This window comes from Vitis vinifera, chromosome 11 (genome assembly GCF_030704535.1).
Source record: "Vitis vinifera cultivar Pinot Noir 40024 chromosome 11, ASM3070453v1".
NCBI lineage: Eukaryota > Viridiplantae > Streptophyta > Magnoliopsida > Vitales > Vitaceae > Vitis > Vitis vinifera.
Window position 1 is genome coordinate 3,944,415 of NC_081815.1, and position 14,620 is coordinate 3,959,034.

Consider the following 14,620-nt stretch of genomic DNA (forward strand, 5'->3'; position numbering starts at 1 on the left):
GTGGAGGGAGTTGGGACCAGCATTCCCTAAGAGAACATGTTGTGTTTGGGACAGACACCTCTATTGTGTGTCCATTCCGTTCTTTTAGCTGACACCATCACGTTATTGCACCTGTGAGAAAAGAGCGAGATAGGCCTTGTCTCTGTCAGTTTAGTTTTACAAGATACTATTTACTAAATATGTGGAGATTTCATGCTTATAATATCTCCAGACGAGGATCCGTGAAAGACCTTACAGGACATTGGTTCAAAGGTCTGCGACGTTTCGGGTTTTACGTGCTTTTTTTGGGCTTTGCGTATCTTCTTATCACCTTTTTTTTATTTTGTTTGTTCATCTCTAGCCTTAATAAGATAAATGTATTCAAAAGCACAGCTAATGTCCTCCTGTAATGGAGCTACCACCCTGCCTTGCTTGTCTCTCAAGTATTGGGCCGTCGAGATCATACTCGGAGGCCACAGCTAATCTCTCATCATTAAGTAGGACAGATAACATCACTCATTAGATGGATTCTTAATCATCACAAAATACAAATCGAGATGACAGAAAATATTATTACTCTTACCATAATAAACAAAATTCAGTGAAATACCATATCACCTTTTATAACACTTGAGTTAGAAGCGTCCACGTTTTATGAATTTGAACAAGGCACCTTCCTCACGTTTTCCTCCCTTAGTTATGGGCCTATGCATTGTGGAATAAAACCACCCTCATGTCCCCTGTGTAAGCCCATATTCCTAATGTGTTGGGCTAAAGTCAAACCCATACGACCTTTTCAGCCCACACTTTTAAGGGAGAATGAAACATTCAGAGTCAAGTTGTAGAGATGCCAATTAATCAGAGTCAGACCAAGGTGAGCCCAGAGGAGAAGGTGATTCCGGCCATGTTCAAACCCTTCATATCGAAATCAGGGAGGGGGAGCAACGTCCAATCATCCCTTCCTATATCATAAGATAGCCAAATTATGTGCCATAAGCCTCGGTAATTAGACATCAGTAGGGCCCTGATTGTCCCGTTCCTTTCCTCTACACACCCCATTATCACTCCATACGCTCTCTTTATTTGCTCCATTGTAGCCCCTGGGAGCTTTGAAATACGCTCCCACCGTCTTCCATTCGGGCTCAACCCCCACATTTCTATCTCCTTCAACACCCTCTCCTTTGTATTACCATCATCCACGTCATCTGATCTGACAATCATCATGTATCCATCACCGTACACTTGTAACCGATTGATCCCATTCCCCCAACTAAATCCAACGGCCACTTGCCGCTGCTCAATTGCTCCTCCACTAAACCTTGGCCTTAGAACCACTGGTGTGTTGTTGCCTTGGGATCCGATGGCTAGCACCACGCTTTCATTCGTTCCATTAACCACGCTTAAGAAAATCAAGGGACCCGCTCCTTCAAAGACACGCGGCAAATCCCCATGGTTTTCTTCTGCTTCCATGCTTTGCCACTTGTCATCATCCGAGTTGTATTCGAACATGATCGGACGGTTCTCCACCAACTCAGCAAATAAAAACCGGAAAGAGTCCGAACCAGGCGGCCCAGCCACTAATTTCATGCCGGACCGCCGCCACGAAGAAGTACCACGTGGGCCCAATGGGCTTGGAGGGATTTTCTTAACGGTCCTTTTCATAAGGTTTACCGAAAGGAGTTCCTTGCGAGTGTTGGACACAAACAAGAAAAAATTCCCCGATGCAGCCAGAAAATAGAGATCTTCAGTTGCATGAATCACCGGCATCAATAATCCGGCAATCGGAATCTTGAACCAGTGATCAGACTGATCGGTGAAGCCGTGAAGAACCGAGTCACGACGCCATCCCTTGCTGTAAATGAAAAGCCAATTGGCGGATAAGAACTGAGTGTTGCAGTCACGAACAAAGTCTTTGTCAGATACAATGGAGGCAATGGACTTGTTGATTGATCTAAGACGGACGATATCCGGCAGAGCGAGGCGGAGGAAAATGCTCTGAAGAAGCTCTGATGGAAGGCAGGAGAAGCCGACAGTGGGCCGGTGATTGTCCATGTCACAGCAGAGTTGGATTGTAGAACAATCAAGTTTGTCCCACTTATATAGTTGCAGTTCAGTTGGCGGTTTGTGAAGTATTTGGATAAATAATGGATTGTGATTACAGTTTTTTTAAAAACAATGATAGACAAGACAAATACATGTACTCAGAAAATAAATGTTCCGACGAAGCATCCAATGTGGATGGGTCGTCATGGTCGGGAGAAATGGACAACGGAGAAGGTATGTGAGTGGATTTCGATGGAGGGTTGACATATTTGATTGATTCCTAGTGCATATAAAATGCAGAAATATCAGAAATGGATGAATACACAGACAGCGTTACAAATAATTAAGTTAAAGCAGGCGAGAAGTTGTATATAAAAGTTAACATTATGTTAGTTGTGTGGTGAGGGCAAGGGGCATGCGCGACTACGCGACTAGGTCAAGCTGATGATGATTCCGGGAGGGCTGGGTCATGGCATTGGCTACGTAATGTAGTGGTTTGATGTATTTTCAATTCTGTCATTTCAGAGTCGGTCAGGGGTAGAGCAAAATGAAAATCGCTGTTAAACTAAGCTCTCTTATTATTGATGTTATGATAAGATGAGGTGTTGATCAATTATTTTGCTTTGAATAAGAGACGCCTCCTTTCACCTCAACCACCTTCACTCACAAAAATAAAAATATGAAGGCACCTAAGAATCATTTTCTCGCTAATCTTTTGTCATCCTTTCTTCTTTTCTAAAATGAGATCATTAATACCATGGTTTTTATTAAATATAAAATAATTTCTTAAGTTAAAAAATAATTTTTATTGCAAATATTTTTTAAAAAAATAATATTTTCTTATTTCCATATGAAGAAATTTTCAAGTTAAAAGTTTCAGAAAGCTGAGACTCACAGTATAATGATAAGATATTTAGTCACCGGCACTCTGCGTCGCCAAAAAATGAAGAGGCTCGACCCCCTGAGAAATTTCTAGATTTAAATTTTAGTGCATTCATTCTTTGTTCCATATCCATTCATTCGTCCTAAAATTTCAAAGAATTTGATCGAAGCAAAGCAAACTGTTGACATTTAAAAGCTATTGTGAGGGGAAAACCAGGAACAAGGCGGAGATGGCTACTCCTTTATCCCTCCACCACCCTAGACCACCCTTACCCACGGAATATCCTCTTCCTTTGAGGAACGCTGCAACCACCGCTAACAACAACAATATTAACAGCCAAATTCAACTACACCCATGTCTGCTATCACTGGAAAAATGCACCACCATGTCCCAGCTCAAGCAAATCCATGCCCAAATGCTCAGGACTTGCCTCTTCGTTGACCCCTTCTCTGCCAGTAAAATCGTCGCCTTTTGTGCCCTCCACGACTCTGGAAGCCTCCCTTACGCCCGTCTCGTCTTCAACCAAATCCCCAATCCCACCACCTTCACCTGTAACTCCATAATCCGGGGTTACACCAACAAGAATTTGCCCCGCCAAGCTATTCTTTTCTATCAACTAATGATGCTCCAGGGGTTGGACCCCGACAGGTTCACATTCCCTTCTTTGTTTAAATCATGTGGGGTTTTGTGTGAAGGAAAACAGCTGCATTGTCACTCTACAAAATTGGGGTTCGCGTCTGACGCTTATATTCAAAACACATTGATGAACATGTACTCGAATTGTGGATGTTTGGTTTCAGCCCGAAAAGTGTTTGATAAAATGGTTAACAAAAGTGTGGTTTCTTGGGCAACCATGATTGGGGCTTATGCGCAATGGGATCTGCCCCATGAAGCCATCAAGCTGTTCAGGAGAATGGAAATTGCGAGTGTGAAGCCGAATGAGATTACTTTGGTGAATGTGTTAACAGCATGTGCGAGATCAAGAGATTTGGAAACGGCCAAGCAGGTGCACAAGTATATTGATGAGACTGGAATCGGGTTCCACACGGTCCTAACCTCTGCTCTCATGGATGTTTATTGCAAGTGCGGCTGCTACCCACTTGCCCGGGATTTATTCAATAAGATGCCTGAAAAGAACTTGTTTTGTTGGAACATCATGATTAATGGACATGTTGAGGATAGTGATTATGAGGAGGCTTTGTCACTCTTCAATGAGATGCAACTCAGCGGTGTTAAAGGGGATAAGGTGACTATGGCAAGCTTATTGATCGCTTGCACTCATCTGGGTGCTCTTGAGCTTGGCAAGTGGTTGCATGTTTATATTGAGAAGGAGAAAATTGAGGTGGATGTTGCCTTGGGAACGGCACTTGTGGACATGTATGCAAAATGTGGAAGTATAGAAAGTGCAATGAGAGTCTTCCAAGAGATGCCTGAAAAAGATGTTATGACTTGGACAGCCTTGATTGTTGGTCTTGCGATGTGCGGACAAGGGTTGAAAGCTTTGGAACTTTTCCATGAGATGCAGATGAGTGAGGTGAAACCAGATGCAATCACCTTCGTTGGGGTTTTGGCTGCTTGCAGTCATGCAGGATTGGTGAATGAAGGAATTGCATATTTTAATTCCATGCCTAATAAATATGGCATTCAGCCTAGCATTGAGCATTATGGTTGTATGGTTGACATGCTAGGGCGGGCTGGTCGAATAGCTGAAGCAGAGGATTTGATACAGAACATGCCAATGGCGCCAGATTATTTTGTTTTGGTAGGCCTTCTTAGCGCCTGCAGAATTCATGGCAATCTCGTGGTGGCAGAAAGAGCAGCCCAACAACTTATAGAGCTAGACCCAAAAAATGGAGGAACCTATGTGCTTTTATCAAACATATACAGCTCAATGAAGAACTGGGAAGCAGCTAAAAAAATGAGGGAACTCATGGTAGAAAGAAACATTAAGAAGCCCCCAGGATGCAGTGCGATAGAGGTTGGTGGTGTTGTGCATGAGTTCGTCAAGGGTGATGTCTCGCATCCACAATCCTCAGAAATTTATGAAACCTTGGATGATATGATGCGCAGGTTAAAGTCAGCTGGTTATGTTCCTGATAAATCAGAAGTGTTGTTTGACATGGATGAAAAGGAAAAGGAGAATGAGCTTAGCCTCCATAGTGAGAAGCTAGCAATTGCATTCGGGCTCTTAAGTACAACACCTGGAACACCAATCCGAGTTGTGAAAAACCTTCGTGTGTGTAGTGATTGCCACTCTGCAATGAAGTTCATCTCCGAAGTGTACAATAGGGAGATTATTGTACGAGATAGGAACCGGTTTCATCATTTCACGAAGGGATCTTGTTCATGCAGGGACTTCTGGTGATGTAAGCACCACACCCTGTACAGTGAAAAGTTTTTTGAGTTTTTGCCCATATTGTAATGCGAGCTTTCAGAATATTTGTGCATGCGTATCGAATTATCCTGATTCAAGTTTCTTTACTTGATTCAAATTCGCTTTCTATATAACTCCACCAATGTCTTAAAAATATTGGGAAAAACTGACCAAGGAGCAAAAGACAAGATCCAAGGTGCTGATTTTGCAGATGTATTATGGAGGCTGTTTAGAATGTTAGCCATTTCATTTGTATGATTGGCCTCATCTTCAATTCCTTTATCTACTTCAGCCCTCTACCGAGCCTCGTCTAAAAGTTCCTTGCAAAAGCAGCCGCTGAAGTTTTGGGTTTCCAAGAATAAGGACTCCCACCACAAGGCTTCATATTATTGTCCTGAAATTAGCCATCAAGCAGCAAACTATACTGCCCATTTTGGCCCACCACCACACCAGGCTTAATCTCAGAAAGCAGAGGAATTCACTAGACAGCCCGTTCATAAATGCCATACTTTTTTGTTCGAAATTTCTACTTCATTTTACATCTGGCCATAAAAATAAAAATAAAAAAAAAAAAAAAAAAAAAAAAAAAAAGAGATTGACTCAGCACACAGCATTGTCTAATTGAAAATTTTGCTGTTTTCTCTTCCATCCTCACAGACTAAGCAAATGAGTCCAAAAACTCAGCCAGCATCAAGAGTTGCTGCAGTTAAAACTTTGCACACTTTGATGTACCTGACATTTTGAGAGGCATGGATTCAAAGAAAGTTAAAACAGAATATGCTTGATAAATTGAAGCCTTCCATAATAGTTAAAAGGGTCATCCAACATCAAATGAAAATCAAATCCTTTCTGCATGGGGCCATGTGAATCCATCCACATTATGGTGTCACTGCAACAAAATGATAGTTTCACGACAGATAAATGCTACCTATACATAATTTAATAAGACTTGGTTTAAGTACATTGTGATCATGAAGGGAACTAGTAGACAAAAATCATAAAGATTTAAGAATGACAATAAAGCAGGGGAAATGTATTTGGGTGGAAAGCAAAATCATATACATGGAGTTATATTTTACATTGGATGGAAATAATTTATGACAGATATCAAGAAATCTGCAAAGATAAGTTGCTAAACAGAGATAGCATTCTGAGTATATGGGTGCTATCATTTCAACTAAGGCACTAATGACATGAAGAGAATAGAAGTTAAGGATTCTATGGTGTCCTAACAAGTAGTTTATCAAATCATAATGAGGAAAAATTGTCAAAGCACATTGCGCCACTAATGAAGCAGGAGATACACTCAATTTCAGAACTCAACTATGTATAGATTCATCCAAGGAAAGAAAACAACATGAATAGATATATTTTATTATCAGTATTGGAATTCAGAATTTATTAAGCACATTACACTATCAAATACTGTCCCATAGTCTTAATCCTAGATTCTGGCCACCTGTGATCATATTCCTCAATTTTAGTGAAGCTGTAGCCAAGCATACAAACTGAAAAGAACAACCACAACTACTACTTTAAAGCAATGTGAAACAACACCAGTGAATAGGTAAAAAAGAACCAAAGCCCAACCAAACCAACTCATAGAATCAATACTCTCCAAAAGACAATATCTGAGGAAGATCTAATACAGGGATGAAATTTTCTAAAATTGCTAATGCTAGAAATAAAACTTCATACAAATAAACTTGCCTCTTCATTAATGACAATATAGATACGAAATAAATTTCATACTGCAGCAAGTTTACCCGATATTCCTTTTGCTTGATTCTCATCATCAAAATCACCATCATTCTCACCGTCAGTTTGTTTAGACACAGCGGGATCACGCTGTGAAGGAGCACTGCCAGCTCCAGTAACTGACTGCTGATAAAGAACACCCCCCACAATTGTGAGGAGGAGGCAAACCAACCCAAATGGACTAGCATGCTTATCCCAAATCAACACATTGATAGCAACTGTAAGAAACTTATTAACCACACCAGTCACTGTAAATGCTGTGGCAGAGATTGCCTTCCTAGCTGCAAACCCGAAGAAGCTTATAAGCAATCCAAACACACAAGACAATGAAACTGCAAAAAGTGCACTGGAATCCATCCAGTTCCCAGAAGCCGATCTCATAGCAGCAAACACATCAGCATACTCTCCCGTAAGAACCCAGAACACCGGTGCCATCATCAAAGACAGCAAATTGTTGTAAAACACAAAACCCCAAGTGTTCAAACCAAGATTTGTGACCATATGCTTGATATAGACCATCTCCGATGTAATTGTCACCAAATATGCAAATGCCCATGAATACGCGGTTAAAGTAAAACCTGAATCCGTGGCTACATACCCAACAGCACCACCCAAAATGATCAATAGCGACATGAAAGTTAACTTTGACGGACATGGCTGTTTCCTAAATGTCGTATCTGCTATAGCAACCAGAAGGGGCGTCAAAGACCGAAATACAATAAAAGTATCAACATTGGCATGGCGAAGCAAATTTGTGTTCGTAAAGATCGCAAGGTAGAAAACAATTGCAGCCGGTAAGAATTTCTTTGCGATCTCCAATGTGAACGGATCATGATGCAAAAACCCCAATTTTCCCAAAACCCAAACACCTAACGCTGAAGTCAGATACTGTAATGCAGTCAGAAGGCCAGGATAGTTGAATTGAGTAATGGCAATCTTGTTTATCACAGCAAGCAAGCTTGAACACAGCGCGTAACCCACTACGAGACTGCTCGTGGCATAGTACTGCTTCGACGAATCAAATCTAGTCGAAGACATCGTTTTCTAGGTTTTTTTTTTTTCTGTTTTGTTTTTTTTTTTTTCAAATTCAATGCTAAATTGAGTGGACACTCACCAATTCAAAGAACCATATGGAGAGCATTGACAAATGCAGCGAAATAGAAAGGAAACGAAGCATCAAAACCAGTCATTGCAAAAACTAAAACGTGGGTCCTCAAGATTCTGTTGATCCACTTAATTTGGCTAGATTTAGCAGAAATGGAAACAAATTACTGATACAATAGAAATTATAGCGACGGATTCAAAACCCTAGAAGAAATGGATAGACCGATCAATGGGATGCAGAGAAGTTTGGGATCTTAAAGAAAGTACAAAGAGATTGGGATTGGAAGAGACCTCTGGCAGAGTGAGAGATGAAAACAGCTTCACAGGTGAAATGGGCTTGGATTATGAGAGTCAGAGACGATATGCATTTTGGAATGGACGCTGTGGATTTGAAGCGTGAGGAAGACGATTTTCCCAGCGAGATCTGCGTGGCCAAAAGTCCACAAGGTTGTCGGTTTGAAGATGGGTGGTTCAGAACGACGTCGTTTCATGGGGACACAGGGACCCTGACACGCAAATAATTCAAGTGGGTCCAGTAATTCGACGGAAGAGTTTTGTTGGGACACTGCTTCGATAGCAGTTGGGGTGATGGACGGTTCTGATCATTTGGTCTAGAAGGCGACCAAGTCCTGAATAGCAGCGGAAAATTCAAAATTCCTGTATAATATAATAATACTTTGACCACCCCTTCATGATAAGCTAATATCTTTTATTAAAATAATCCATATATGTCCTTATATTTCATGATATTAGGAATTTAGGATTCCATAAAAATTCTATTAATTAGAATTAAGTATAAATTAAATTAAATTTAAAATTTAATCAAAATTCTAAATAAATATTAAAATTAGAATTTTATTCTTTATTTTTAAAAGTCAAAGTCAACTTGAGTAATTTAAAAATAATTTGAATTCTATATACTTAAATCATTTCCCAAAGCTCTTTTTTGAAGTGAAAATGACACGTACCCATCCTCTAGAATACGTGTAGAGAGCAAGTCCCTCACGTTGTTGGAAATTGGAATCACGGGTGTTTGTTTTTTTTTTTTTTTTTGTTAAAAATAATTTTAATTTTAGACTTTAAATTATTTACTTTTCTAATTTTTTTTCATAACTTAATATAAATTTGACATATATATCATAATCGATGACTGAGAGGGGTCAAAAGCCTTGAGGATTTGTCTACCCACATGCTCTCCCAAACTAAATTTCAGTTATTCAAGTTCACTTCCCTCCATTTCCTCTCAAAGCCACTCCACTTATCTACCTCCTCACACTTCACCAAGAAATCATGCATATTCCTTCTCAAGAACTGCAAATCCATGCAACACCTCAAACAAATCCAAACCCAGATCCTCCGAACTGGATTCCACCAAAGCGGCGACACCCTCAACAAGTTCATGGTCTGCTGCACAGACCCATCGATTGGAAATTTGCACTACGCGGAGAGAATCTTCAATTACATTGATATCCCAGGTTTGTTCATATACAATCTCGTGATCAAAGCATTTACGAAGAATGGTAGTTTCAGGAAAGCTGTTTTGCTCTTTAGACAATTGAGAGAGGAGGGGTTGTCTCCTGATAATTTTACGTACCCGTTTGTTTTTAAGGCTATTGGATGTTTAGGGGAGGTTCGGGAGGGTGAAAAGGTTTATGGGTTTGTGGTGAAGAGTGGACTTGAGTTTGATACTTACGTTTGTAACTCACTCATGGACATGTATGCTGAAGTGGGTAGGGTTCAGAATTTGAGGCAGGTGTTTGAGGAAATGCCTCAGAGAGATGTGGTTTCTTGGAATGTTTTGATTTCTGGGTATGTGAAGTGTAGGAGATATGAGGATGCGGTTGATGTTTTTCGGCGTATGCAACAGCAGAGTAGTTTGAGGCCTAATGAAGCTACTGTTGTGAGCACTCTTTCAGCTTGTATAGCGTTGAAAATGTTGGAACTTGGGAAGGAAATTCATCGTTATGTTAGAGAGCAACTTGGATTCACTATTAAAATAGGGAATGCATTGGTAGACATGTACTGTAAGTGTGGGCATTTGAGTATTGCCCGAGAAATTTTCAATGACATGCCAATCAAAACTGTGATTTGTTGGACTAGTATGGTGTCTGGATATGTAAATTGTGGTCAGCTTGATGAAGCCAGAGAACTCTTCGAGAGAAGTCCAGTCAGAGATGTTGTTCTTTGGACGGCTATGATTAATGGGTATGTGCAGTTTAACCGTTTTGATGATGCAGTAGCCCTCTTTCGAGAGATGCAAATCAAAAGGGTCAGTCCTGATCGGTTCACATTGGTTGCTCTTCTCACTGGTTGTGCTCAGTTGGGAACTCTGGAGCAAGGGAAATGGATCCATGGATACATAGATGAAAATAAAATTATGATAGATGCAGTTGTTGGTACAGCTCTCATTGAAATGTATGCAAAATGTGGGTTCATAGAGAAATCACTGGAGATTTTCAATGGTTTAAAAGAAAAGGATACAGCTTCATGGACCTCAATCATTTGTGGGCTGGCTATGAATGGCAAGACAAGCAAAGCACTTGAGTTATTCGCAGAAATGGTACAAACTGGTGTTAAACCTGATGATATCACCTTCATTGGTGTTTTAAGTGCTTGTAGTCATGGAGGATTGGTGGAGGAAGGTCGGAAACATTTTAGATCCATGACCGCAGTTTATCAAATTGAGCCTAAGTTAGAACACTATGGGTGTCTGATTGACCTCCTTGGTCGTGCTGGGCAGTTAGATGAAGCAGAGGAGTTGATAGAGAAGAGTCCAAATGTAAACAATGAGGTTATAGTTCCACTTTATGGTGCTTTGCTTAGCGCTTGCAGAACCCACGGCAACGTTGAGATGGGTGAAAGAGTGGCTAAACGGCTTGTGGGTATTGAATCAGGTGATTCCAGTGTTCATACGCTTCTTGCCAATATCTATGCTTCTGCAGACAGGTGGGAAGATGTAACGAAAGTGAGAAGAAAGATGAAAGATTTGGGCGTAAAGAAGGTACCTGGGTGTAGTTCAGTTGAGGTTAATGGCATTGTCCATGAATTTCTGGTTGGAGATGCATCTCACCCAGAAATGAGGGAGATTTATTCTATGCTGGATAGTATAGCTAAGCCGTTGTTGGGTTTAGATGAAAATGAAATGGAGGGAGAAATCCCAGTTCCTGTACTTTTGTGATGAATGGAGCTTTTTTTTGCGAATTTTTCCAGCTCAAATCGGAAGATGTGGAAGATCTGCAATTTTTCTCGACATCACACATTGCTTTTGCTATTGAATAAGTAGGTAGAAAACAAAGAGTTTCTCAGCAGTGGATCCAGCTATCTAAGAAAATTTTCTTGCAACGAGGAGAGGCCGTAAAAGGATTTTTGCTTGATTTTGTGGCGTTTAGGGTGCTTGTTTGAAGATGTTGAAGATTTTGAGAAGAGTAAGACATTCTTCAGCTAGTTCCAACGCCTCAGCCTGATTTTTGGAACATTCCAAAGGTTTGGGCGCTACTTTGTGACCAACCCACACAATCTGTAGAAGTGGCTCACAGAAATGGAACAAAATATTTTGATTCCAATGCTGAAGCTTCAAGGAATTGTTTGTGCATAAAAAGATAAGGTTATGATCATCTGCAGATAAAACCATGAATGAAGCTAGCAGGCTGGAGGTATATATTGAAGAGGACCCTGAGACGCAGCATGGAAGAGTCACAATATTAACCAGGGTAGAATTACCAAAGACGAGGGGTGGCTGATACTCCTGGCTGTCTGCATTTGATGTGAGGTCCAAGAATGAGGAAGGGTAGAATTACTCAAGGCATTTGAGCTGTGGCTAAAACACTCTTTAAGGCACTCGGCCTTTGCATTTTGTATTTATGATCATATCTTGGTAACATATATAAAAAATCACTGAATGCCCTTAAGTGGGATTTTTTGGGTCCCATTAGGCATTATAACATATACTAATCGTCAAACTGCTCCTTGGCTATACCTCATACTTTACTCATAAAAGGAATACTACCAGCAGGCAAACATTCTCCTCCAAGAAAACATACACTACGAGAACTATTAATATGATAACAACATTATTCTAAAATATAAGCAGTAAAGCTATTGTTTATTTACTCCACTACCGAATTGAAAAAACAAAGCTCTAAGCATTATGTCACTGGTCACATAAGGATTGCAACCTTATCTCGTTACCAATGTAACATATCTTCTAAAATGACTCTAGAAAACTAGACCCACCATTATAATGTGATTTCCATGCATCAGCATCCAGGCTCAATAATACATGGCGTTGGATCCTGTGATGGTCACCTACAAAATTTGGGGTAAAAGCACACCATTCCTAGGGTTTAATTTGGAGAAGCCTTTGAAGTCATAACCACCATCATCTTATCAACACTTTCCATGGATGCGGCCGGGGCGTAGTCATAATCCCCATCGTCATCATCTCCATCTCCTTCTGTACGCGCAGCTGGGGCGTAATCGTATCCATCATCGCCATCATCATCTCCATCTGTATGCGTCTTCCACCATGAGCCAATGACCTTTTTGGAAATGGGAAACATTTTCTATATGGAGTTCTGGAACAAAGAAAGAAGAAGAGCAGAATTGGAGGTGGGTTTCCTTTGACAGGGCTAGGACTTTGTGGAGGTTGGGGTATTTGGGTTGAATTAGAAAGGAATTCGAAGACGGTGATTATATAGAAGGTAGAGAAGGCGCTGGCGTAAGGTATACACGTGGGGATCTGTGGAGTGATGCATGAAGGTTGTGCATGGCCCAATGCCACTGAAACGTGGTGCCACATGATTCCGCCACCTAGGATACCAAATGATAAGTCAGCAGACATGTAGGAAAAACCGCAAGTGACAACACCACCTTGGGTCAATGGAAAATGAGAGGCTTTTTGCCAGGTGGAGAGACAGCTAAATCTGGAAAGCTAGTGAATGCCTTTTGAAGTGGGTTCTACTTCTCCATAGGCCATAGACCATTCCGCTAAATTTCAGCCCAGGAATCTCTAAATAGTACTCATTCATGTGAGTGATGATATGACAGGGCATAAGTGGTTCCAACAAAGGGCGCCCTTGTGGAGCCCAACTTTCCAAGTTATGGTCACTTTCGTTTTTTTCCTTCAATGTGGTATCTGGACTTCTGGGGTTGCTCATGAGGCAACCAGCAGGAGACGCTTGGCGAAAGGTCAACTTGGTGTTAAGTCTGGCTTAAAAGCTGGCTTCTGAAACTAACTACTGTAATTGGCTTAGTTAGCCCTGTTAATTACACCTAAGTACTGACCAAAAATTTGAAGAAATATAACAGTAGAATACATACATTTGTATTAGTATATATTGTGAAAACCCAAGAAAATAAGAGTAGGACCTACCATTATATTTCTCGGTTTACCTAATACATGTTGCTGATCGTGATGGGTAAAATTGCAACTGACTGAAAATGGGGACTAGTAACATGACTTAATTTATATTCAATTGTGGAGAAACTTTTTCTAATTCTAGCTATAGCCCAATATTAATCGGAAATCCTTACTTAGATCTAAGACAACCTTACTTGTCATAGAGCTATACAACTTGCAAATTTATTCAGTGATCGTATAGGTTAGAAATGAAGATGAAACAAAAAGAAAGAGGAAAGAATTAAGAAGAAGTTGAAGAAGATAATGCTCAAGATGAGATAATTGCATGATCAACAATGACCCAAAAAGTTCAACTTGTTTTCAATCTTATAAATTTACAAGAATAAAGAAGACCGGAAAAGGAATGAAAGAATGATGTATGCTTGCTTTAATTAACTCAGAGGTGATGTGCATGAACATAATTAATCCAATCTTCGTACTATTCATGCGGACCAAAACCTCGTACTACGAATAAATACTGTGATGATACCATACAGACAACAAAACTCCGAAATCATTCATTGTTAATCAGTGTTTTAAGAAGACTTTTTCTTTAATTAATCAACAACCATTTGATTTTCTAGAGTTTCCTCTATCATGGGCCGGTGTAGTCATATTGTATTGCATCCATCATCATACATTCAAGCTGTTCGGATTAATGGAGCCCAATCATTAAAGTGCATACATCATCAGGGGATGCAATGATGGCATCTTACTATTACAATTATGATGATGATGATTAAAGTATTATTAGCTATCCCCATCACAAATTTTCATGTTTATCAGGCTCAGGTCACCACATCCACCCAGAAGCATATTTGTTTAGTACAAAAGGCATTCTATGATCATAATATTAATATTGATCATTACTTAATTTATCATCACACTACACCTCATTAGCAGCAGTCTTGTTGGAATATATATCATCCACCAACGAAGAGCTGCCCATCGACTAAATTACAAACTCCCGAGCTAGAGTTTTAATCAGCTACCGATTCTCCCTTCACGCAGCTGGGGCGAAATCATAACCGCCATCACCGTCGTCGTCGTCTCCGTCGCCTTCTCTGGGTGCAGTGAGGGC

General features: G+C 40.3%; 4 protein-coding genes across 5 annotated transcripts; 2 read left to right on the top strand and 2 right to left on the bottom strand.

Moving 5' to 3' along the window:
- Positions 1 to 510: 510 nt before the first annotated feature.
- Positions 511 to 2,146, bottom strand: LOC100262914 (uncharacterized). The gene has a single exon (XM_002281663.5). The coding sequence runs from the start codon at positions 2,029 to 2,031 to the stop codon at positions 844 to 846; it is 1,188 nt and encodes a 395-aa protein (XP_002281699.1). The 5' UTR covers positions 2,032 to 2,146; the 3' UTR covers positions 511 to 843.
- Positions 2,147 to 2,911: 765 nt separating this feature from the next.
- Positions 2,912 to 5,413, top strand: LOC100257793 (pentatricopeptide repeat-containing protein At2g29760, chloroplastic). The gene has a single exon (XM_002281675.2). The coding sequence runs from the start codon at positions 3,135 to 3,137 to the stop codon at positions 5,268 to 5,270; it is 2,136 nt and encodes a 711-aa protein (XP_002281711.1). The 5' UTR covers positions 2,912 to 3,134; the 3' UTR covers positions 5,271 to 5,413.
- A 321-nt stretch (positions 5,414 to 5,734) lies between these two features.
- Positions 5,735 to 8,660, bottom strand: LOC100243930 (GDP-fucose transporter 1). Of its 2 annotated transcripts, none has more exons than XM_002284941.5 (2): positions 7,046 to 8,660; positions 5,735 to 6,011 (listed from the first exon to the last, which is right to left on the bottom strand). In XM_002284941.5, exons 1-2 carry the CDS (start codon positions 8,073 to 8,075, stop codon positions 5,986 to 5,988), a joined length of 1,056 nt encoding a protein of 351 aa, XP_002284977.2. In that variant the 5' UTR covers positions 8,076 to 8,660; the 3' UTR covers positions 5,735 to 5,985. The 2 variants fall into 2 exon arrangements, with proteins under 2 accessions (XP_002284977.2, XP_019078673.1); XM_019223128.2 differs by having other exon boundaries at positions 5,735 to 6,168.
- Positions 8,661 to 9,269: 609 nt separating this feature from the next.
- Positions 9,270 to 12,807, top strand: LOC100252650 (pentatricopeptide repeat-containing protein At1g31430). The gene has a single exon (XM_002281683.5). It carries the CDS (start codon positions 9,331 to 9,333, stop codon positions 11,317 to 11,319), a length of 1,989 nt encoding a protein of 662 aa, XP_002281719.2. The 5' UTR covers positions 9,270 to 9,330; the 3' UTR covers positions 11,320 to 12,807.
- The last annotated feature ends 1,813 nt before the right edge of the window (positions 12,808 to 14,620 follow it).

Excerpts from the sequence above, each read along its gene's own strand:
- LOC100262914 (XM_002281663.5), bottom strand. The coding sequence starts at position 2,031 with ATGGACAATCACCGGCCCACTGTCGGCTTCTCCTGCCTTCCATCAGAG.
- LOC100257793 (XM_002281675.2), top strand. The coding sequence starts at position 3,135 with ATGGCTACTCCTTTATCCCTCCACCACCCTAGACCACCCTTACCCACG.
- LOC100243930 (XM_002284941.5), bottom strand. The coding sequence starts at position 8,075 with ATGTCTTCGACTAGATTTGATTCGTCGAAGCAGTACTATGCCACGAGC. Across the intron at positions 6,012-7,045 it reads TCAAGCAAAAGGAATATCGG|GTACATCAAAGTGTGCAAAG; the intron begins GTAAACTTGCTG and ends TCAAAATGTCAG.
- LOC100252650 (XM_002281683.5), top strand. The coding sequence starts at position 9,331 with ATGCTCTCCCAAACTAAATTTCAGTTATTCAAGTTCACTTCCCTCCAT.